General features: G+C 40.7%; 1 protein-coding gene across 1 annotated transcript in view; it reads left to right on the forward strand.

Annotated features, from left to right (window-relative positions):
* Positions 1–24,272, forward strand: part of lpgat1 (lysophosphatidylglycerol acyltransferase 1) — a 106,574-nt gene that overhangs the window by 73,769 nt on the left and 8,533 nt on the right. Inside the window, exon 7 of the mRNA XM_061886773.1 lies at positions 23,637–23,743. Within this exon, the coding sequence (XP_061742757.1) occupies positions 23,637–23,743 (107 nt within the window). The remainder of the gene's footprint in view (positions 1–23,636; positions 23,744–24,272) is intronic.

Here is a 24,272-nt window from a genome sequence, read left to right on the forward strand (position 1 = left end):
GACAAGCCCCACACTAACCAATAATAAATACATAACTTCTTAACGCAACTTCTTGAACAGGTGCGGTAGTAAACGGATGGATGGACTAAAAATGCATGAGAATGTTTTATGTTTTGAACATTATTTTTAACAATTATTACAAGTGGAATTATTCATTATTTATCGTGTTAAGCAATGTCAGCTCAGATTTATCCGAGAGGCAGATGCAGTCATCAAAAGAGCCACATCTGGCTCTTGAGTCCTAGGTTCCCTACCCCTGGCATATACAGTAGTGAGCTGAAGCATGTATAGAAAGTAAAAGGCATAGAATCAACCCTTCTGATTCATCTGATCTGAAGCAGATATCCACACATATAAATATATATAATAAATTAATAAATAAAAACATCTGTGTGAAAACAAACTGCAGTGATAGCGTACAATATTAAATATGGTGAAAATAATGGTGTGAGGTTATTGCCATTAATAATGTCCCCGTTAACTCAATTTGGTGTCACCTTCTATGTCACGTGTGCTGATATGACAGTAAAGTTCTTTGAATCCATAAAGTAAACGTCATCTTTAATGTTGTTGCTGCACAATATTCTACCATATTTTCCAGACCTTAGGACGCACCAGATTATTAGGTGCACTGTCGACCATGTGTGTATATGTATGTTATGCCATTGTTTACACATTTGGTAAATAAATTACCCAAAAATGTATATTTTGTTCTTTTCTTACTGTAACGAAAATGAACCGAACCGTGACCTCTAAACCGAGGTACGCACCGAACCGAAATTTTTGTGTACCGTTCAGAGGTGGGTAGTAACGCGCTACATTTACTCTGTTACATCTACTTGAGTAACTTTTGGGATAAATTGTACTTCTAAGAGTAGTTTTAATGCAACATACTTTTACTTGAGTATATTTATAGAGAAGAAACGCTACTTTTACTCCGCTCCATTTATCTACATTCAGCTCGCTACTGATTTTTATCGATCTGTTAACGCACGCTTTGTTTGTTTTGTTTTGTCAGACAGACCTTCAAAGTAGGATCTATCACATGCATGCGTTTCACCAATCAAATGCAGTCGCTGGTGACGTTTGACTCCGTTTCACCAATCAAACAGGCGGTCACCTGATTAACTGCACACTTCTTTTTTTTTTTTTATAAACCTTTATTTATAAATTCCAAAATTTACAAACAGTTGAAAATAATAATCAAAGTAAGTACAAAAACAGTATAAAAACCATACAAAATAGCGCCACGGGGTTGTAAATTTAAAGTAACTAAAATAGAATGCAAAAAAAAAAAAAATATATATATATATATATATATATATATATATATATATATATATATATATATATATAAAATAAAGAAAATGCAAAGCCATAGGCTCACTCAATCTCAGTAAATAACTTAAATTTGGAACACAGCATCATCGTTTTCACAGCTTTTTGGTTGTTAGAGTTATAGTGTTTTAATGTAGAGTTCTACACCTTTTTTAAAGGCACAAAAAACTGGTCGGGTATTGAGAAAACTTACATTTAAGAATATAAAACTTAGCCAATAGTATAATGAGGTTGCAAAGGTAAAATTAATTTTCAATTTTTTTCTTCAATACAGTGTAAAACCAAATATATATTATTTAATATATATTATTGTATGGTTAGTGCGTCTGCCTCACAATACGAAGGTCCTGCAGTCCTGGGTTCAAATCCAGGCTCGGGATCTTTCTGTGTGGAGTTTGCATGTTCTCCCCATGAATGCGTGGGTTCCCTCCAGGTACTCCGGCTTCCTCCCACTTCCAAAGACATGCACCTGAGGATAGGTTGATTGGCAACACTAAATTGGCCCTAGTGTGTGAATGTGAGTGTGAATGTTGTCTATCTGTGTTGGCCCTGCGATGAGGTGGCGACTTGTCCAGGGTGTACCCCGCCTTCCGCCCGACTGTAGCTGAGATAGGCGCCAGTGCCCCCCGCGACCCCAAAAGGGAATAAGCGGTAAAAAACGGATGGATGGATATTATTGTTTTAGTTGCTTAAGAGATATTCCTGGCTCTGAATTCGTTCATTGCTATTTCTATGTTTTTGTGCATTACTTGTTGCCGTCATCATTAAAGGAACAGGTTACTCATCAGTTACTCAGTACTTGAGTAGTTTTTTCACAACATACTTTTTACTTTTACTCAAGTAAATATTTGGGTGACTACTCCTTACTTTTACTTGAGTAATACATCTCTAAAGTAACAGTACTTTTACTTGTGTACAATTTCTGGCTACTCTACCCACCTCTGGTATGGTTACACCCCTATCTCTCAGGGAGAGCGTGTCCCAAATTCCAAGCTTCTGTTTTGAGGCATGTTAAAAAAAATAATGCCCTTTGTGACTTCAATAATAAATATGGCAGTGCCATGTTGGCATTTTTTTCCATAACTTGAGTTGCTTTATTTTGGAAAACCTTGTTACATTGTTTAATGCATCCAGCGGGCTTCACAACAAAATGAGGCATAATAATGTGTTCATTCCCCTAATATGTATATCGGTATTGGTTGATATCGGTAATTAAGAGTTGGACAATATCGGATATCGGCAAAAAAGCAATTATCGGACCTCTCTAGAGAATGAAGAGAATTTAATAACGTCCGTAGTAACCTACCACATAAAGAAGGACAAATACTATTTGATTTCCTATTATGCAGCTCATTTTTATTTGTCATTTAAAATGTCTCTGACAATCTTGCACTTTCTGTTTTGGAAATGACATGAATGTTTGTGCCACTGCTTAATAACTTTAATAAATACACTTTTGGTCAATTGACTTAGTTGTGATTTCCCTCTCTGCATGAAAGTTCAAAAGTAGCATATATTAATGCAGTATGAAGAAGAATGTTTGAATGTAGACACATAGAATCATCATACTGCTGTGATTATATGCATCAAGTGTTCATTCAAGGCTAAAGCAAAATATCCAGATATATATGGTGTATCGTGACATGGCCTAAAAATATCCAAATATTAATAAAAAGCCGTATCGCCCAGCCCTAATGTGCGCAACCCGAGGGTCCCTGGTTCAAATCCCCACCTAGTACCAACTTCGTCACGTCCGTTGTGTCCTGAGCAAGACACTTCACCCTTGCTCCTGATGGGTGCTGGTTGGCGCCCTGCATGGCAGCTCCCTCCATCAGTGTGTGAATGTGTGTGTGAATGGGTGAATGGACTTAAACTTGGGTGAATGGACTTAAACTTAAACAAGTTGAAAAACTTATTGGGGTGTTACCATTTAGTGGTCAATTGTACGGAATATGTACTGAACTGTGCAATCTACTAATAAAAGTATCAATCAATCAATCAAAATGGGTAAATGTGGAAGTAGTGTCAAAGCGCTTTGAGTACCTTGAAGGTAGAAAAGCGCTATACAAGTACAACCCATTTATCATTTATTTATTATAAGATACTTCAACGTGCAAAAAAAACCCATATAATTAGAAATGGGCACTTCCAAAACTGAAGCGTGTTGCAAAATTGCAAGTAAAAGCAAGAGCAGGGAACATATTCTCCAATGTGAGCCAGGTTTTGTTCCAGTGGTTTCTGAGAACATTTTCACACGGCAGTTATGGGAGAAAGATGCAGGAAAGACCTCAGTCACTGTCTCTTCCAAATGCTTTTCCTCTGCCAAGCAAATCACCCACTTGCTGTGGGGGCTCCTCCGCATTTATGCATCCCAGCACGTGGGTTTCAACACATTTAGCGGGGCATTAAAACGGTTTGGTCTTTCCATCGTAAACATGCACTCACGTCCGCAGTGGGCGGAACGTTGTTCTTCCTCGCCATCCCTATGTTTTTATGGCTTCCTTTACCACATGATTGCATCAGTGTGCTCCAGCTTCTGCCTGTGCTGTTTGTCCTACAACCCATAACGATGCAAACATTGCATTAGCAATACTGGTCTGAAAAGCAAAATTGGGATAGATGGATGGAATTATGTTTAGGTACTCGTTCGGTTGTCCGACCTGTTTGTGTATGTAAGCTTTTTGTTTGTGATCGCACGACTGCAGGCCTGGAATCCGTAAACAAGCAGATGAGCATTGTGTAATGGATGAATCTCTGCTCCTCACTTGTTTTAATCTCTCTGCTGCCTTATTCCTGTCTGTGCCGCCAGTCATCAGGAGTTGTCCCATGCCCTCGCTCTCTCCATTTTCACTTAGTTTCACGGATTAAAAACCCTCTGAATGTTATCCCGTGCTGGGTAGGCGGACACAAGGAGAGCAAAGGTGTTGAAAACTGCTTTTCTCCAAGCAGCTCTTGGAAAAATGCTGCTTCTGCTGCAAGGTGACATAATTTATAGACAACGGGTGTTGCAGGGTCATCACTCGGGTGCTTAGAAGCTGCTCACCTGGCTGTCTGTTTAGGACGAGACTGAATTGTTGAGTATGCACTGCTTTCCAAAGCTGCAGCTTTTTCTTCCTCTCACGGAAATAGTGAGCCTCGGAACACTACTTGGAATGCTCTGACTTTAGCTCTCCCACAGTCAGTGTCACTTATGAGCATAATGACATCTTTGGTGCTTTATGGTCCGATAATAGCTTTCTTGCCGATATCCCGATATTGTCCAACTCTTAATTACCATTTCCAATATCAATCAATCAATGTTTACTTATATAGCCCTAAATCACTAGTGTCTCAAAGGGCTGCACAAACCACTACCACATCCTCGGTAGGCCCACATAAGGGCAAGGAAAAACTCACACCCAGTGGGACGTCGGTGACAATGATGACTATGAGAACCTTGGAGAGGACAAAAGCAATGGATGTCGAGCGGGTCTAACATGATACTGTGAAAGTTCAATCCATAATGGATCCAACACAGCCGCGAGAGTCCAGTCCAAAGCGGATCCAACACAGCAGCGAGAGTCCCGTTCACAGCGGAGCCAGCAGGAAACCATCCCAAGCGGAGATGTCCCCAGCCGATACACAGGCAAGCAGTACATGGCCACCGGATCAGTATGTCCCACAAGGGAGAGTTGGACATAGGAGAAAAAGAAAAGAAACGGCAGATCAACTGGTCTAAAAAATCAACCGATACCGATATATACAGTCGTGGAATTACATTATTATGCGTAATTGTGTTGTGACGCATTAAACAATGTAACAAGGTTTTCTAAAATAAATCAACTCAAGTTATGGTCAAAAAAGGCCAACATGGCACTGCCATATTTATTATTGAAGTCGCAAAGTGCATTGTTTTTTTTTATCATGCCTCAAAACATCCATCCATCCATTTTCTATCTCTTGTCCCTTTTGGGGTCACGGGGGGTTGCTGGAGCATATCTCAGTTGCATTCGGGCGGAAGGTGGAGTACACCCCGGACAAGTCGCCACCTTATCGCAGGAGTTTGTAAACATAATCTGAATTTTAAAAAAAAACAAATGAAGATGTTTTGATGGCAAAAAATTTCAACGCAACCATAGCAGCACCGACCAGACACGCCAATGTACCGTATTATTTGGATTATAAATCGCACCGGCTGAAAATGCATAATATAGAAGGAAAAAACATTTTTTGGGGAAATTTATTTGATAAAATCCAACAGCAAGAATAGCCATTTGAAAGGCAATTTAAAATAAAAATAAAATAGTGAACAACAGGCTGAATAAGTACAAACCCCGTTTCCATATGAGTTGGGAAATTGTGTTCGATGTAAATATAAACAGAATACAATGATTTGCAAATCCTTTTCAACCCATATTCAGTTGAATATGCTACAAAGACAACATATTTGATGTTCAAACTCATAAACGTTATTTTTTTTTTGCAAATAATGATTAACTCAGAATTTCATGGCTGCAACACGTGCCAAAGTAGTTGGGAGAGGGCATGTTCACCACTGTGTTACATCACCTTTTCTTTTAACAACACTCAATAAATGTTTGGGAACTGAGGAAACTAATTGTTGAAGCTTTGAAAGTGGAATTCTTTCCCATTCTTGTTTTATGTAGAGCTTCAGTCCTTCAACAGTCCGGGGTCTCCGCTGTCGTATTTTACGCTTCATAATGCGCCACACATTTTCCATGGGAGACAGGTCTGGACTGCAGGCAGGCCAGGAAAGTACCCGCACTCTTTTTTTACAGAGCCACGCTGTTGTAACGTGCTGAATGTGGCTTGGCATTGTCTTGCTGAAATAATTAGGGGCGTCCATGAAAAAGACGGCGCTTAGATGGCAGCATATGTTGTTCCAAAAGCGGTATGTACCTTTCAGCATTAATGGTGCCTTCACAGATGTGTAAGTTACCCATGCCTTGGGCGCTAATGCACCTCCATACCATCACACATGCTGGCTTTTGAACTTTGTGTCAATAACAGTCTGGATGGTTCTCTTCCCCTTTGGTCCGGATGACACGATGTCGAATATTTCCAAAAACAATTTGAAATGTGGACTCGTCAGACCACAGAACACTTTTCCACTTTGCATCAGTCCATCTTAGATGATCTCGGGCCCAGAGAAGCCGGCGGCGTTACTGGATGTTGTTGATAAATGGCTTTCGCGTTGCATTGTAGAGCTTTAACTTGCACTTACAGATGTAGCAACGAACCTTATCTAGTGACAGTGGTTTTCTGAAGTGTTCCTGAGCCCATGTGGTGATATCCATTAGAGATTGATGTTGGTTTTTGATACTGTGCCGTCTGAGGGATTGAAGGTCACAGTCATTCAATGTTGTTTCCCGACCATGCCGCTTATATGGAGTCATTTTCCAGATTCCCTGAACCTTTTGATGATATTATGGAGCGTAGATGTTGAAATCCCAAAATTTCTTGCAATTGCACTTTGAGAAACGTTGTTCTTAAACTGTTTGACTATTTGCTCACGCAGTTGTGGACAAAGGGGTGTACCTCGCCCCATCCTTTCTTGTGAAAGACTGAGCATTTTTTGGGAAGCTGTTTTTATACCCAATCATGGCACCCACCTGTTCCCAATTAGCCTGCACACCTGTGGGATGTCCCAAATAAGTGTTTGATGTGCATTCCTCAACTTTATCAGTATTTATTGCCACCTTTCCCAACTTCTTTGTCACGTGTTGCTGGCATCTAACTATAAAGTTAATGATTATTTGCAAAAACAAAAATGTTTATGAGTTTGAACATCAAATATGTTGTCTTTGTAGTATATTCAACTGAATATGGGTTGAAAAGGATTTGCAAATCATTGTATTCCGTTTATATTTACATCGAACACAATTTCCCAACTCATATGGAAACGGGGTTTGTAGAAACGGTTTCCTTAATGGTTGCAAGTTGAGGTTCAGTTATGAAATGAAATGAAATGAATTTTATTTATATAGCGCTTTTTCTCTAGTGACTCAAAGCGCTTTACATAGTGAAACCCAATATCTGAAGTTACATTTAAACCAGTGTGGGTGGCACTGGGAGCAGGTGGGTAAAGTGTCTTTCCCAAGGACACAACGGCAGTAACTAGGATGGCGGAAGCGGGGATCGAACCTCTAACCCTCAAGCTGCTGGCACGGCCACTCTACCAACCGAGCTATACCATAAACACATAAAATGTGTTTATGCTTAAACTTTAACCCTGCTGACAACTCAACCATTATCAGCCGTCTTTTTACCTTGAAGTTCACGGCCAGCTCTGACGATGACTTTATAGCTCTTCTCTCATGACATGTGTACTGATAAAGAGGTTGATGCCCTCACCCTAGGCAGTCATTAACTTCCTCCCCAACATAACAGGTCAAATTCTGGTCGGGGTGACAAAGTGTCCTGGACATAAATACACAGAGCAGGGATGACATGGGTAAATAAACTGAATGCAGCATCCCTGACTTACTACCCAAACAACATTTGTCAAAGTAACCTCCTGAAATCCAGCGTCCTCTGCATCGGACATGTCGCTCTGACAAAATGAATGGAGCAACAATAAACGTGCGCTACAGAGAAACCCTACATCACGGGGGGGGAGGGGAATTAATTTTCATTTGCAATACAAAGTACCAGAAATACACTCTCATTATACTGTATGTCACTAATAACCCTGTAATATTTCCACTCACTGTGTTCCTCTTTATCAATCTATACCAGCGGAAGTGTCCAATTTGCAGCTCAAAGTAATTTATTCATCTAGCCTGCTGTATATTGGGGGAAAAATAGTTACCGTATTTTCCGGACTATAAGTCGCACTCAAAATCCTTTTTTTCCCTCAAAACTCGACAGTGCGCCTTATAACCCGGTGTGCCTAATGTAAGGAATAATTCTGGTTGAGCTTGTTCACCTCGAAGCTATTTCATTTTACCCTCAGTGTGACCTGTATGGCTGTTGACCAAGTATGCTTTGCATTCAAAATTAGTAGACATTATGTGACTGAGCCTTTAAGGTTTATTGGCACTCTGTATATAGCAGCGTTTAAAAAAGTCATAAATTTTACTATTTGAAACCGATAACGATAATTTCTGATATTACATTTTAAAGCATTTATCGGTCGATAATAATGACGTCTCTTGGGATGCCGGAAAAAAGGCTGCAGCAGAAAAGGGTCCCCAGTCGTCTTGGACTCCATGCCACTGGACCCTGACCCGGATCTGTCAAAGATGGTGTGGTGACTGTCTCTGCACCGGTCTCCCCACGTTAAAAAAAGTCAAGCACAGGCATCCTCCATAAAGGATACACTCCTAACTGGAGGACCGTCATACTCACTTCGAGGGACCACCGATGATTTTATTTGGTACATGGTGTAATGATAAGAGTGACCAGTAGATGGCAGTCAAACATAAGATGTACGTGTAGACTGCAAAGTGATTGCAATATGTCTCAAGTACGCAACACCAACATTTTAAATGTTCCATTGAAAATAGATATATTCGATAATGCCGATATTGTCCAACTCTTAATTACCGATTCCGATATCAACAGTTGTGGAATGAAAGAGCATGAGGAGGTTGAGGTGGGGGTAACGGGGGTGTATATTGTAGCATCCCAGAAGAGTTAGTACTGCAAGGGGGCCTGGGTATTTGTTATGTTGTGTTACGGTGCGGATGTTCTCCCGAAATGTGTTTGTCATTCTTGTTTGGTGTGGGTTCATGGTGTGGCGCATATTTGTGCGTGCTTAGCCATTCATTTTCATCTAGTCAGGATCCAGTGATAATGCTACTTGTAATAAACTTTATTTTCTGCCATCGTGGTGAGGATTAGTTAAGTAACTTCAATGTAGAATAGAATAGAATATATCTTTATTGTCATTGTACATTGTACAACGGAATTGTAAGCAAAACTAATTGAGTGTAAATTCATAATAACACATAAAAACATAAGAACATAGATAAATGTGAAGTGAAGTGAAGTGAATTATATTTATATAGCGCTTTTTCTCTAGTGACTCAAAGCGTTTTACATAGTGAAACCCAATATCTAATTTTTTTTTTTACATTTAAAGCAGTATGGGTGGCACTGGGAGCAGGTGGGTAAAGTGTCTTGCCCAAGGACACAACGGCGGTGACTAGGATGGCGGAAGCAGGAATCGAACCTGCAACTCTCAAGTTGCTGGCACGGCCGCTCTACCAACCGAGCTATACCACCCCAAATAGATAAAATACATAAAAATACCAAGCACACAGCTCACATCCACAGTCAAAAGTCAATCAATCAATGTTTATTTATATAGTGTCTCAAAGGGCTGCACAAGCCACAACGACATCCTCGGTTCGGATCCCACATAAGGGCAAGGAAAAACTCACAACCCAGTGGGATGTCAATGTGAATGACTATGAGAAACCTTGGAAAGGACCGCAGATGTGGGTGACACCTCACCCCCTAATGGACGTCGAGTGGGTCGAGCATAATGAAAAAGTGTTTCTTTGCATTGTGGATAGCCAACTGCTCCCAAATTCACTCATCTATTGTTCACTAACTTTGAGCCATCCATCTAGTCTCTGGAGCCGCATGCGGCTCTCTAGCGCCGCCCTTGTGGCTCACTGGAGCTTTTTCAAAAATATATGAAAAATGGAAAAAGATGAAGGGAAAAAAACATATTTTTTGTTTTAATATGATTTCTGTAGGACAAACATGACCCAAACCTCCCTAATTGTTATGAAACACACTGTTTATATTAAACATGCTTCACTGATTCGAGTATTTGGCGAGCTCCGTTTTGTCCTACTAATTTTGGCGGTCCTTGAACTCACCCTAGTTTGTTTACATGTACAACTTTCTCCGACTTTCTAGGACGTGTTTTATGGAACTTCTTTTTCTGTCTCATTTTGTCCACCAAACTTTCAACATTGTGCATGAATGCAGAAAGATGAGTTTTGTTGATGTTATTGACTTATGTGGAGTGCTTTCTTTAAGAAGGGGGACCGGAGGGTGTGTTCCAACTATCGTGGGATCACACTCCTCAGCCTTCCCGGTAAGGTTTATTCAGGTGTACTGGAGAGGAGGCTACGTCGGATAGTCCAACCTCGGATTCAGGAGGAACAGTGTGGTTTTCGTCCTGGTCGTGGAACTGTGGACCAGCTCTATACTCTGGGCAGGGTTCTTGAGGGTGCATGCGAGTTTGCCCAACCAGTCTACATGTGCTTTGTGGACTTGGAGAAGGCATTCGACCGTGTCCCTCGGGAAGTCCTGTGGGGAGTGCTCAGAGAGTATGGGGTATCGGACTGTCTTATTGTGGCGGTCCGTTCCCTGTACGATCAGTGCCAGAGCTTGGTTCGCATTGCCGGCAGTAAGTCGAACACATTTCCAGTGAGGGTTGGACTCCGCCAAGGCTGTCCTTTGTCACCGATTCTGTTCATAACTTTTATGGACAGAATTTCTAGGCGCAGTCAAGGCGTTGAGGGGTTCCGGTTTGGTAACCGCAGGATTAGGTCTCTGCTTTTTGCAGATGATGTGGTCCTGATGGCTTCATCTGACCGGGATCTTCAGCTCTCGCTGGATCGGTTCGCAGCCGAGTGTGAAGCGACCGGAATGAGAATCAGCACCTCCAAATCCGAGTCCATGGTTCTCGCCCGGAAAAGGGTGGAGTGCCATCTCCGGGTTGGGGAGGAGACCCTGCCCCAAGTGGAGGAGTTCAAGTACCTAGGAGTCTTGTTCACGAGTGAGGGAAGAGTGGATCGTGAGGTCGACAGGCGGATCGGTGCGGCGTCTTCAGTAATGCAGACGTTGTACCGATCCGTTGTGGTGAAGAAGGAGCTGAGCCGGAAGGCAAAGCTCTCAATTTACCGGTCGATCTACGTTCCCATCCTCACCTATGGTCATGAGCTTTGGGTCATGACCGAAAGGATAAGATCACGGGTACAAGCGGCCGAAATGAGTTTCCTCCGCCGTGTGGCGGGGCTCTCCCTTAGAGATAGGGTGAGAAGCTCTGTCATCCGGGAGGAACTCAAAGTAAAGCCGCTGCTCCTCCACATCGAGAGGAGCCAGATGAGGTGGTTCGGGCATCTGGTCAGGATGCCACCCGAACGCCTCCCTAGGGAGGTGTTTAGGGCACGTCCAACCGGTAGGAGGCCACGGGGAAGACCCAGGACACGTTGGGAAGACTATGTCTCCCGGCTGGCCTGGGAACGCCTCGGGATCCCTCGGGAAGAGCTAGACGAAGTGGCTGGGGAGAGGGAAGTCTGGGTTTCCCTGCTTAGGCTGTTGCCCCCGCGACCCGACCTCGGATAAGCGGAAGATGATGGATGGATGGATGGATGGATGGAGTGCTAATCAGACATATTTGGTCACTGCATTACAGCAAGCTAATCGATGCTAACATGTTTATTATGCTAGCTGTATGTACATATTGCATCAGGTGAGTAGTAACGCGCTACATTTACTCCGTTACATCTACTTTAGTAACTTTTGGGATACATTGTACTTCTAAGAGTAGTTTTAATGCAGCATTCTTTTACTTTAGTATATTTATAGAGAAGAAACACTACTTTTACTCCGCTCCATTTATCTACATTCAGCTCGCTACTCGTTTGGTTTGTCAGACAGACCTTCAAAGTAGGATCCATCACATGCATGCGTTTCACCAATCAAATGCAGTCACTGGTGACGTTTGACTCCGTTTCACCAATCAAACAGAGCCAGGAGGTCACATGATTAACTGCACACTTTTTTTTTTAATTATAAACCTTTATTTATAAATTTCAACATTTACAAACAGTTGAAAATAATTATCAAAGTAAGTACAAAAACAGTATAAAAACCGTACAAAATAGCGGCAGGGAGTTGTAAATTCAAAGTAAGTAAAATAGAATGCAAAAATATATATATATATTTGTTTATATATATATAAAATAAAGAAAGTGCAAAGCCATAGGCTCACTCAATCTCAGTGAATAACTTAAATTTGGAACATAGCATCATTGTTTTCACAGCTTTTTGGTTGTTAGAGGTAGAGTGTTTTAATGTAGAGTTCTAAATCTTTTTTAAAGGCCCAAAAAACAGGCCGGGTATTGAGAAACTTACATTTATGAATATAAAACTTAGCCAATAGTATAATGAGGTTGTAAAGGTCATTTTATTTTTCAATACAGTGTAAAACCAAATATATATTATTTAATATATATTATTATTTTAGTTGCTTAAGAGATATTCCTGGCTGTGAATTTGTTCATTGCTATTTTTATGTTTTTGTGCATTAATTGTTGCCGTCATGATTAAACAAACAGGTTACTCATCAGTTACTCAGTACTTGAGTAGTTTTTTCACAACATACGTTTTACTTTTACTCAAGTAAATATTTGGTTGACTACTCCTTACTTTTACTTCAGTAATACATCTCTAAAGTAACAGTACTCTTACTTGAGTACAATTTATGTCTAGTTTACCCACCTCTGGCTATTGTTTACTAACTTTGAGCCATCCATCTAGTCCTGTGTCTTTGCTGCATCCCTTCAAGTCACTTTTGTGTGTGTGTGTGTGTGTGTGTGTGTGTGTGTGTGTGTGTGTGTGTGTGTGTGTGTGTGTGTGTGTGTGTGTGTGTGTGTGTGTGTGTGTGTGTGTGTGTGTGTGTGTGTGTGTGTGTGTGTGTGTGTCAGGGAGTAAAAACTTGTTGGAGGTGAAACCGTTTGGCACCCCCTGCTGTTTTGCATCTATAAATATCTGGATTCATGTAGACATAAGACGACTCGTTTTTCTTTTGAAGGGACAAAACACAGTCTTACATCTGGTACACTGGTGTTTATGTTTTGGGAACCTTTTTCACATGCTGTTGCGCCTCCTCTGCAGTCCTCTGGCGCCCCCCAGGGGAACCACGCCTCCCCATTTGCAAATCCCCCTGCTGTAATCCAGTTAGCTGGTCCAGTGTCAATGCCTCCTGCATAAAAGTCTTCAGGAGCTGATTGTTGCCGTTTCCTCTGCCCCGAACCCTTTTTACATCTGTCATGTCCATTGTTCCTGGAACATAAGACAGCTTTCAGCCAGAGAGGAAGCAGAATGAAGAGTAAATGGAGCAATTATCAAGCACCCTCTGACAACCATTGTCCCTGGATGTCTTTTTACCCCCTGATTGCAGCTCTGCTTAACATTCTGCATGCAAGAGCCTTTAAGTGGATTGGATGGCCACTTAAAACAATTGATTTTGTTTTCAGATTAAAAAGAAATGACGACCGTATTTTCCGGACTATAAGGCGCACTTAAAACCCTTTTTTTCGCCTCAAAACGCGACAGCGCGCCTATTTACCGGTAAGCCTAATGCACGGAATATTTCTGGTACATGGTGTAATGATAAATGTGCCTAGTAGATGGCAGTCAAACATAAGAGATACGTGGTTTAATTGATTGATTTACTTTTTTATTAGTAGATTGCACAGTACATATTCCGTACAATTGACCATTAAATGTTAACACCCCAATAAGTTTTTCAACTTGTTTAAGTCGGGGTCCTGGTATGATGGCAATATCACTCAAGTAAACATCAACATTTTTATGTTCCATTGAAAATATAGAACATTATGCATAAAGCATATGTTCCTCTTGACTGTACATGTACTGTAAATGTATAATGTGTTTATATTATTCACATGTCAACAACGCTGTATAATAGACGGTATTTATGTTATTCACATTCGGGGACGTCGTGGCGCTGTTTGAGGAGTAACCGTGCCAGCAAACCTGAGGGTTCCTGGTTCGATCCCCAGCTTCTACCACCCAACTCACGTCCGTTGTGTCTTTGAGCAAGACACGTCACCCTAGCTCCTGATGGGTGGTGGTTAGGGCCTTGCATGGCAGCTCCCACCATCAGTTTGTGAATGTGTGTGTGTGTGTGTGTGAATGGGTGAATGTGGAAATAGTGTCAAAGCGCTTTGAGAACCTTGAAGGTAGAAAAGCGCTATACAAGTATTACCCATTTAGCATTTAGATGTGAATAATGCTGTATAACAGACTGTATTTATATTATTCACATGTGAATAATGCTGTATAATAGACTGTATTTGTACTATTCACATGTGAATAATGCTGTATAATAGACTGTATTTACATTATTCACATGTGAATAATGCTGTATAATAGACTGTATTTATGTTATTCACCTGTGAATAATGCTGTATAATAGACTGTTTTTATATTATTCACATGTGAATAATGCTGTATAATAGACTGTTTTTATATTATTCACATGTGAATAATGCTGTATTATAGACTGTATTTATACTATTCACATGTGAATAATGCTGTAAAATTTACTGTATTTATATTATTCACGCGTGAATAATGCTGTATAATACACTGTTATTCACATGTGAATAATGCTATATAATAGACTGTATTTATGTTATTCACATGTCAATAATGCTATATAATAGACTATATATCTTATTCACATTTGGATAATGCTTTATGATAGACTGTATGTTATTCACATGTCAATAAAGCTATATAATAGACTATATATATTATTCACATGTAAATAATGCTTTATAATAGACTCCATTAATGTTATTCACATGTAAAAAATACTTAGGTGTTTATTGTCTATTGTGAGCGAACTGTGGTGCTGAATTTCCTCCAGGGATCAATAAAGTACATTCTATTCTATTGTATTACACATGGCACTCAAAAATATATCAAAATGTTTGAGTACGACTTAAGTAAGCTAGGATGCCGCACCGCTTAATGGATTGTCGGCACATTAAACATAGGAGTATTGTTATGGTGTGTGTATGAGGTAACACGTGTGGCTTTTTGGAGCGGTTTAGCTCGGTTGGTAGAGTGGCCGTGCCAGCAACTTGAGGGTTGCAGGTTCGATTCCCGCTTCTGCCAACCTAGTCACTGCCGTTGTGTCCTTGGGCAAGACACTTTACCCACCTGCTTCCAGTGCCACCCACACTGGTTTGAATGTAACTTAGATATTGGGTTTCACTATGTAAAGCGATTTGAGTCACTTGAGAAAAAGCGCTATATAAATATAATTCAATTCACTTCACTTTTGTTTGGCAATATTATGCAAAAGCAACTTTTCTTACCTTCCGGTACCTGCTGATCTGTATTTGGGATTTGCATGAATCCTGAAAAATTGCACGCGTCCGCCTTTGTAGTCCGATTATCTTCTTCTTTTTCTCTATTTTCTTGTTATGGGACATTTGTCCTCTGCTGTTGCCATTTCTAATATAAAGTAGTGTAAAGTTCTTACTTAAATCTGTCAGTAAACTTGCCATGAAAGTGCTAAAACATACCAGTGTAGTGAGTTGACATTATTCACTCAAGGAACTTTAGTTGTTAGTGTTCCGGTCAGACGGTTTTTCACAGGACACATTGTAGTTGTTTACGGATGAGGAGATGCTGCTCCGTTATTGATTGAAGTAAAGTCTGAATGTCATTAAAACAGTTAGCGCCATCTTTTGACACTTCTTCCACTCCTGGCCTTGCACGCTACACCGCTACAACAAAGATGTTGGGGAGAAGACGCTGTTGAAGTGGAGGCACGTAAATAAGAGCGCCCACAATACGTCGCCTCCGGAAGCGACTGTCAGAAAGAGGCTTGAAGATGATGTGTAAAACATCATCTATGCAACATTTTGACCAAAGAATCACCATTACATGTTATGTATACCACAATGAAGTGTTTTACATTTATAATAATAATAATAATAATATGACTCCTTTAATGTGCCCTATAATGTGGTGCTCCTTTTATATGAAAAAGGATGGAGAATAGACCATTCATTGGCAGTGCGCCCTAGGGTCCGGAAAATACAGTATATAATTGTACTACCTCACAATAGTCCATGGGAGGACATGGAAGAAAATGGGATTTGAGGGAGACCCTTATCTTAACTAGAAAAACATAGGTGAAGCAGAGCAGGTGACTATTTGGCTCATGGCTTATCTTCATGTTCACCTTTTGTGACATTGTACCCTCCATCAGGCCTCACAGGACAACACCTTTTCTCTGTTTCGCTATCTCAGTTTCCCCATTAGAGAGACTTAAGACTTAACCAAGTCTCTAAATAACGATTACTGCACACAGGCCCCATTTAATTAGCCTGCACGTCCAGTTGGGGAAAAGGACCAATGTTGTGAAGAATGTAAGTTAGCTAAATAGCCAAACTATATGGCCTGCCACATCATTTCATGTGGCCCATGAACACCCGGAATTAATGTGCGGCAATAATGTACCTTATATTTTCTTTCCAAATGTATTCATTCTTTCCATTTTGACAAAAAAATATGTATGTACTGCATGAAATTGCATATCTTTTCAACTTTAATAGTATCCAATATTGAAACAAATATTATATTATCATACTTTCCAAACATTTTATTGTCAAAATAATATAAAAATCACAATAGATGTTATAGTAAAATTTAGTGTGTTTTTTTTTTTGATTTTTTTTTTTTACAGCATATTACTGTACATTGAAAAAAAACAACATTTCTACGGTAAAATTCTGTCAACTGAGCTGCCAGTTTTTTTTTTACCAAATCAATCAATCAAAGTTTATTTATATATATAGATATATAGACATATATATAGGTGTGTGTGTGTGTGTGTGTGTGTGTGTGTGTGTGTGTGTGTGTGTGTGTGTGTGTGTGTGTGTGTGTGTGTGTGTGTGTGTGTGTGTGTGTGTGTGTGCATACAAATGTGCGTGCATGTGTGTATATGTACTGTGTGTGTGTGTGTGTGTGTATATATACATATATATATATATATATATATATATATATATATGTTTATATACAGTATATGTATATAAGGGTATATATATGTATATATGGGTGTATATATATATATATATATACACACACACTGTATGTATATATACGTATATACATACAGTGTGTGTGTATATATATATATATATATATATATATATATATATTATACACTGTGTGTATATATATATATATGTATGTATGTATGTGTATATATATGTATGTATATATATGTATGTATGTGTATATATATGTATGTATATATGTATATATATATGTATGTATATATGTGTATATATATATATGTATCTATGTATATATGTGTATATATATATATGTATATATATATGTATATATGTGTGTGTGTGTGTGTACATGTGTATATATATGGGTAGATATATATATGGGTATATGTATGTATATAAATGAATATGTGTATATATATGTATGTATATATGTATGTATGTATGGGTATATATAGGTGAATAATGCTGTATAATAGATTGTATTTATAATATTCACACGTAATTAATGCTGTATAACAGACTGTATTTATATTATTCACATGTAAAAAATACCTAAGGATTTATGTTTATTGTGAGCGAACTGTGGTGCTGAATTTCCCTCAGGGATCAATAAAGTACTTTCTATTCTATTCTATTCTATTCTACACATTGTATTGTGTGTAATGTAAGGCTGCATCCAACGATGATGTCAGTAGTCGACTAGTCCTGCGGTTATTTTTTTAATGGATCGACACGTTAAACGATTACTGCTTATGATCCTAGTTTGATGTTGCGTTTGAAATTTGATTTGAACTTATTTTCAAAACCTATTATAATTATAGGAAAGGAAAAAAAAACCCAGATAAACACATAAGCACATAAACACAATGAAAAATAAACCCACGGCCTCCGGCGTGGGCGGGGGCAGCTTCACGGGGCTTCAAGGCAAGCCGCTGTTTGTTTTCCTGTGGCCGCGGGCTATGGAAGTACTTGATTTGATATGCAGCGCGGCCTGCTTTTTAAATGTTAATATCGCTGACAATCACCTTCAATTAATCAGGATGGTCCTGATTACAGTTTCATAAATTGTGCGGTCCTGACCAGACCTTATTTGGGATCTAGCATAATGTGGACTCGGCAGCAAATGCTTGAATGTAATATTGTGCATGTAACGTCTTTTAAGTACTAGGGGTGTGACGATTAATTATTAATGATAGCCGACAGTGTTACTTTTTTTTAATATAAAATGATGGAAAAACCTTGATTGCACTTTGATAAACTTACGGACGGACTGCCGCTCGCTTTCTAGTTTGCATGCTAACATGGAAAGAAGATATTAACGTATTTCCCCATTAAGGAATTTCATATCCCAATCTAAACCTGAATAAACTTATTGCTGTTTGAGCAACGAGGCTATTCAGTTGTGCATGTTGTACCGACGATAAACCGCAGTAAGACTTGTCATTGTTAATAATACCGTTTCTAGGAACTTTGCATGCTCCATTTTGGACAATTCCATGCTCCCAACGATGTGGGGACAATTTGGAGCGGGCCCCTTCCTTTTCTAACATGACAAGCTCCATAAAGAAATGGATGAACTTGACTGGCCTGCACAGAGTCCTAACTTGAACCCGATAGAACACCTTTGGGATGATTTAGAACAGAGACTGAGAGCTAGGCCCTCTCCACCAACATCAGTTGGAAGAACATTGCTATAAACACACTCCACAACCTTGTGGACAGCCTGAAGTTGTAATAGATGCAAAAGGTCATATTGAACCCTATGGTTTAGGAATGTGATGGCACTTCAAGTTCATATGTGAGTCAAGGCAGGTGGCCAAATACTTTTGGCAATATAGTGTAAATAACCTACAAGCTGTGCTCTCTCGATACTCGAAGCAATATGACAACAGGAAGTGAATTTGTGTGACGTCGCATAAAAATGGGACCCATTACCTCCCTGCTTGGCAAACAGCATTAAGGGTTGGAATTGGGGGTTTAATCACCATAAATTATTCCCGGGTGCGTTCAAGGGCCGCTGAAGAAAGTGGGATGCCCCAACGCCCGCAGAAAAATGTTTTTTATCATGCACATTTCTTTTAAATACATTTTAAAGCGCTAACATATAAACCGGGGGTCAGCAACCCGCGGCTCTCGAGCCGCATGCGGCTCTTTAGCACCGCCCTAGAGGCTCCTTGTAGCTTTTTCAAAAATGAAAAAAAGAGGGGGGAAAAATATAATAATGTGTCTGGAGGAGGACAAACATCACACAAACCTTCCTAATTGTTACAAAGCCCACTGTTTAATATGTTTGTGTTTATGCTTCACCGATGACAGTATATGGCCAGCGACGTTTTGTCCTGCTAATTTAGACGGTCCTTGAACTCACCGTAGTTTGTTTACATGTACAACTTTCTCCGACGCTGCCACAAAAAGACGTGTTTTATGCCACTCCTTCTTTCCCAACGTTTTATGCTGTGGGTCAATGCACAAAGGTGAGCTTTGTTGTTGTTATCGACTTGAGTGCTAATAATCCATGCTAGCATGCTATTTAGACTAGCTGTGTGTACATATTGCATCATTATGCCTCATTTGTAGGTATATTTGAGCTCATTTAAATTCCTTTACTTATGTCCTGTGTGTATTTAATTTATATTTGCATGTCTCAAGAGACATTATCTGTATGTAATATTGGCTGCATTTCTGATTGTGTGCCATGTTGTTTCAGACCACAGCAAACGTTAACATTTTGTTCCAGACCACAGCAAATGTTACCCAGCTTGCAAAGATTGTAATAAATCCATTAGAGGAAGACAACCTGTCCTCTCCTTTAACTTGGGCACACACATCCATACCTTTGGCAGTTTTAAGCCAGTAATTTCCAGGAGTTATCTCACCCTTTGGACACTTACTTAATGTGTTGCCTTCATTAGTGTTGCCTTCATTAGTGTTGCCTTTATTAGAACAAGGCTTTTAACTTTTTGCGGCTCCGGACAGATTAGTTTTTTGTGTTTTTGGCCCAGTATGCCTCTTTCAACATGTTGGGTTGCCAACCTCTGATATAAACCAATGTTTAGCAATTAAATCGTTTTACCATTAAGCCCAATCAGTGTAGTGTCAGACACACAAAACATGCAAAATAATAAGTTTTCTAACAGTTATTTTTGTTGCTTGGTCACAAGATTTCAGTATCTGTAGAAGTCCTTTTTGAGCACATTCAGCAATACCGCTATTATTATAACAAGATATGAACATTTAATCTCGTTACATGCCTAGCCAGTAATAGCATCCAAACAGAGTCTGATTTTCTAGAAATTTCTAAACATCAGCATAACACAAGAAAGCCATTTTTTATTTAGTTTTTTTGTTATTTTTGCACATTCCCTCTTTTGTGTTGCTGTGATACCTATGATAATTTGTTTGGAATTTTAAAATAATTATTTGTGACGGTCTCATGCCGTCGTGCGGGTTCCCAGGACCATCAAGGAAGGACATTGCTTGGGCAGGTGTAGACTTCTTTATTTTTCAATAAACAAAATCTTTTTCAGGTAACTTTTCAGTCGCCCGCGTCATCTGCCTCTCGCTCTCGACCTCTTCCGCGTTGCATGCGCTGCGTCTTCTGGCTCTGGTGTCTCTACCTCCTCTCGTACCTCTCCCCCCTCTCCTGCTGCTGATACCCTTTTATACAGCGAGAGGAGATTCATTAATAGTGTACAGGCGCGCGACCCCTGCACCTGATCTCAACTGCGGCGTCGCTGCCGGCACGCCTCCATCTTGGGCTGGGCTCCGGTGTGCCCTTCACCGCCGTCGGACCGCCTGCCCCGCCTCTCCACAGTATTTAAATCACTATTATGTGCAATTTGCATGTCGCATAATTCCGTAAAAATAAAAAGACATTGTTTTGCAGCACGGTGGCACAGGGGTTAGTGCATCTGCCTCACAATACAAAGGTCCTGAGTAGTCCTGAGTTCAATCCCGGGCTCGGGATCTTTCTGTGTGGAGTTTGCATGTTCTCCCCGTGACTGCGTGGGTTCCCTCCAGGTACACCGGCTTCCTCCCACCACCTAAGACATGCACCTGGGGATAGGCCCCTCCCACCTCCAAAGACATGCCCCTGGGGATAGGCCCCTCCCAGCTCCAAAGACATGCACCTGGGGATAGGCCCATCCCACCTCCAAAGACATGCACCTGGGGATAGGCCCCTCCCACCTCCAAAGACATGCCCCTGGGGATAGGCCCCTCCCAGCTCCAAAGTCATGCACCTGGGGATAGGCCCCTCCTACTTCCAAAGACATGCCCCTGGGGATAGGCCCCTCCCAGCTCCAAGGTCATGCACCTGGGGATAGGCCCCTCCTACTTCCAAAGACATGCCCCTGGGAATAGGTCCCTCCCACCTCCAAAGACATGCATATGGGTATAGGCTCCTCCCACCTCCAAAGACATGCATATGGGGATAGGCTCCTCCTACCTCCAAAGACATGCACCTGGGGATAGGCCCCTCCCACCTTCAAAGACATGCATATGGGGATGGGCCCCTCCCACCTCCAAAGACATGCCCCTGGGGTAGGCCCCTCCCACCTCTAAAGACATGCATATGGGGATAGGCTCCTCCCACCTCCAAGGATATGCACCTGGGGTAGGCCCCTCCCACCTCTAAAGACATGCATATGGGGATAGGCTCCTTCCACCTCCAAGGATATGCACCTGGGGATAGGCCCCTCCCATCTTCAAAGACATGCACCTGGGGAGAGGCCCCTCCCACCTCCAAAGACATGCATCTTTGGATAGGCTCCTCCGACCTCCAAAGACATGCACCTGGGGATAGGCCCCTCCCACCTCCAAAGACATGCACCTGGCTATAGGCTCCTCCCACCTCAAAAGACATGCACCTGGGGATAGGTTGATTGGCAACACTAAATGGTCCCTAGTGTGTGAATGTTCTCTTTCTATCTGTGTTGGCTCTGCGATGAGGTGGCCACTTGTCCAGGGTGTACCCCGCCTTCTGCTTAAATGCCGATGAGATAGGCCCCAGCACCCCCCGCGACCCGAAAAAGGGACAAGCAGTAAAAAATGGAAGAATGGATGTTTAGTCACCATTGTCTACCATTTTTTAAGAATATTGGTTTATTGACCATTTCAAAGGTGCAAATTGGACAACCAGTACCTGTTAAAATCCACAAAGATAATCAGCGTTTCTCAGCAGAGCACAAGAAGCCTACTCAGCAGTACGACAACCTTAAACTAATCAATGCATATTAAACCGGATCAATGCTCTATTGCTCTTCATACATATCCTCTGCACACATGTCCTTTTTACAGCGGCGGCGGACGCTTAAATGTTTAGGAATATTAAACTAAGTGCAGAGGAAAGGCTTCTCTGAGGGGAGGAGAATGTAACCTCTATGTGAAGGTGACCAGGAGCAGAGCAGCCCACTGAGGCCCCCTGGTGGCTACATAAGCCCACACCACCTAAAACACAGACTACTGCTTTAGCATCAATCATATTTAAGTAATCAGTGAATAGATTTTCTTTTAGCCAACTAAAAATAAGATCAAATTAGTCTGCGGTAATATAAAAAATGGCATCTTGAAACCACCTTGTATTTAGCTTTACCTGCAAAATAGGCATTCTCTATAATAGATCAATTACTGTATGTTAGAATACTTTGCAAACTACTTTAAATCAACAATGCACAACACACTTGTACACTCGAGGTACAGCTCAATAAATTGAAGTGTCATGGTTCATCAAGTTATTTTACTTCATTCAGACCGGGGGTGTCAAAGTCATTTTAGCACACGAGGGAGGAAAATGTATGTCTTTGCGGTCGTCCAGCATTCTGTTTTTCTTTACTTTGCAGCCAGTTCAGTTTTAGTTTCGTTATGCATAGCCTTCCCTAAGCTTCAATGGCTTTTCTTAGCTGTACTTGCCTTTTGTTCACTTTTGGTTTAAGCATTAGATACCTTTTTACCTGCACCCTGCCTACCTGCTGCCATCTACTGATATGGAAGAGTATTACACGGTTACTCTGCCGAGCTCTAGACAGCACCGACACTCAACAATAACACATTGTTTATAATTACCGGTGTGCAAAAAATATTTTTAACCCAATTAGGTGAAATGACATCATCTCCCACGGCACACTAGTGTGCCGCGGCACAGTTGTTGTAAAACACTGCTGTACGCAACCTAAAAGTGGCTTCAAAGGCCCCTTCTGAAAATAATATATATTATTATGATTGGAGTTCAATTGACACCATATCCCTCTCATTTCTATTTGTTATTTATTTAGTTTTTTTCAACATTTCACAAAGTTTATGACAAATTGTTAGTCAAAAGCACTGCTTTGACTTGGACTCCTGCTGCTCTTTTGCTGATGTGCAGCATTTACCTTACAATTGTGCTTGCTGACCTTTTGTGTGTGTGTGCGTGTGTGTATGTGTGTGTGTGTGTGTGTGTGCGCGCGCGCGTGTGTGTGTGTGTTTCTCTTTGTCTGTCAGGATGTACCCTATTAAAGAGGTTCCTGTGAAGGAGGAAGCTCTGACGGCCTGGCTGTATCAGAGGTTTGTGGAGAAAGAGGAGTTGCTGGCCCACTTCTACGACACAGGTCTGTTCCCCCTTTTTTTTGCAAATTCTAGTTTGTGTGTGAGACTCGATGGTACCTCGCGTTTCGCTATTAATCCCTTACAAAGGGTCCGTTGAAAACTGAAACATTTTTTTGCCATTGCAAACAAAGTAAATCCAATGAATTTGTTGCAGACGCCAAAAAAATACTTTTTTAATAGAACTTTTATATATATATATATATATATATATATATATATATATATATATATATATATATATATATATATACATACATATAACACGCAGAACATTTTTTTTATAGATGTCCGATAGTATCGAACTGCCGATATTATCAGCCGAAAAAACGCTTTAAAATGTAATATTGGAAATTTGGCGCAGTGGAAGAGTGGCCGTGCGCAACCCGAGGGGCCCTGGTTCAAATCCCACCTAGTACCAACCTCGTCACGTCCGTTGTGTCCTGAGCAAGACACTTCACCCTTGCTCCTGATGGGTGCTGGTTAGCGCCTTGCATGGCAGCTCCCTCCATCAGTGTGTGAATGTGTGTGTGA

The sequence above is a fragment of the Nerophis ophidion genome, linkage group LG24 (assembly GCF_033978795.1).
Source record: "Nerophis ophidion isolate RoL-2023_Sa linkage group LG24, RoL_Noph_v1.0, whole genome shotgun sequence".
NCBI lineage: Eukaryota > Metazoa > Chordata > Actinopteri > Syngnathiformes > Syngnathidae > Nerophis > Nerophis ophidion.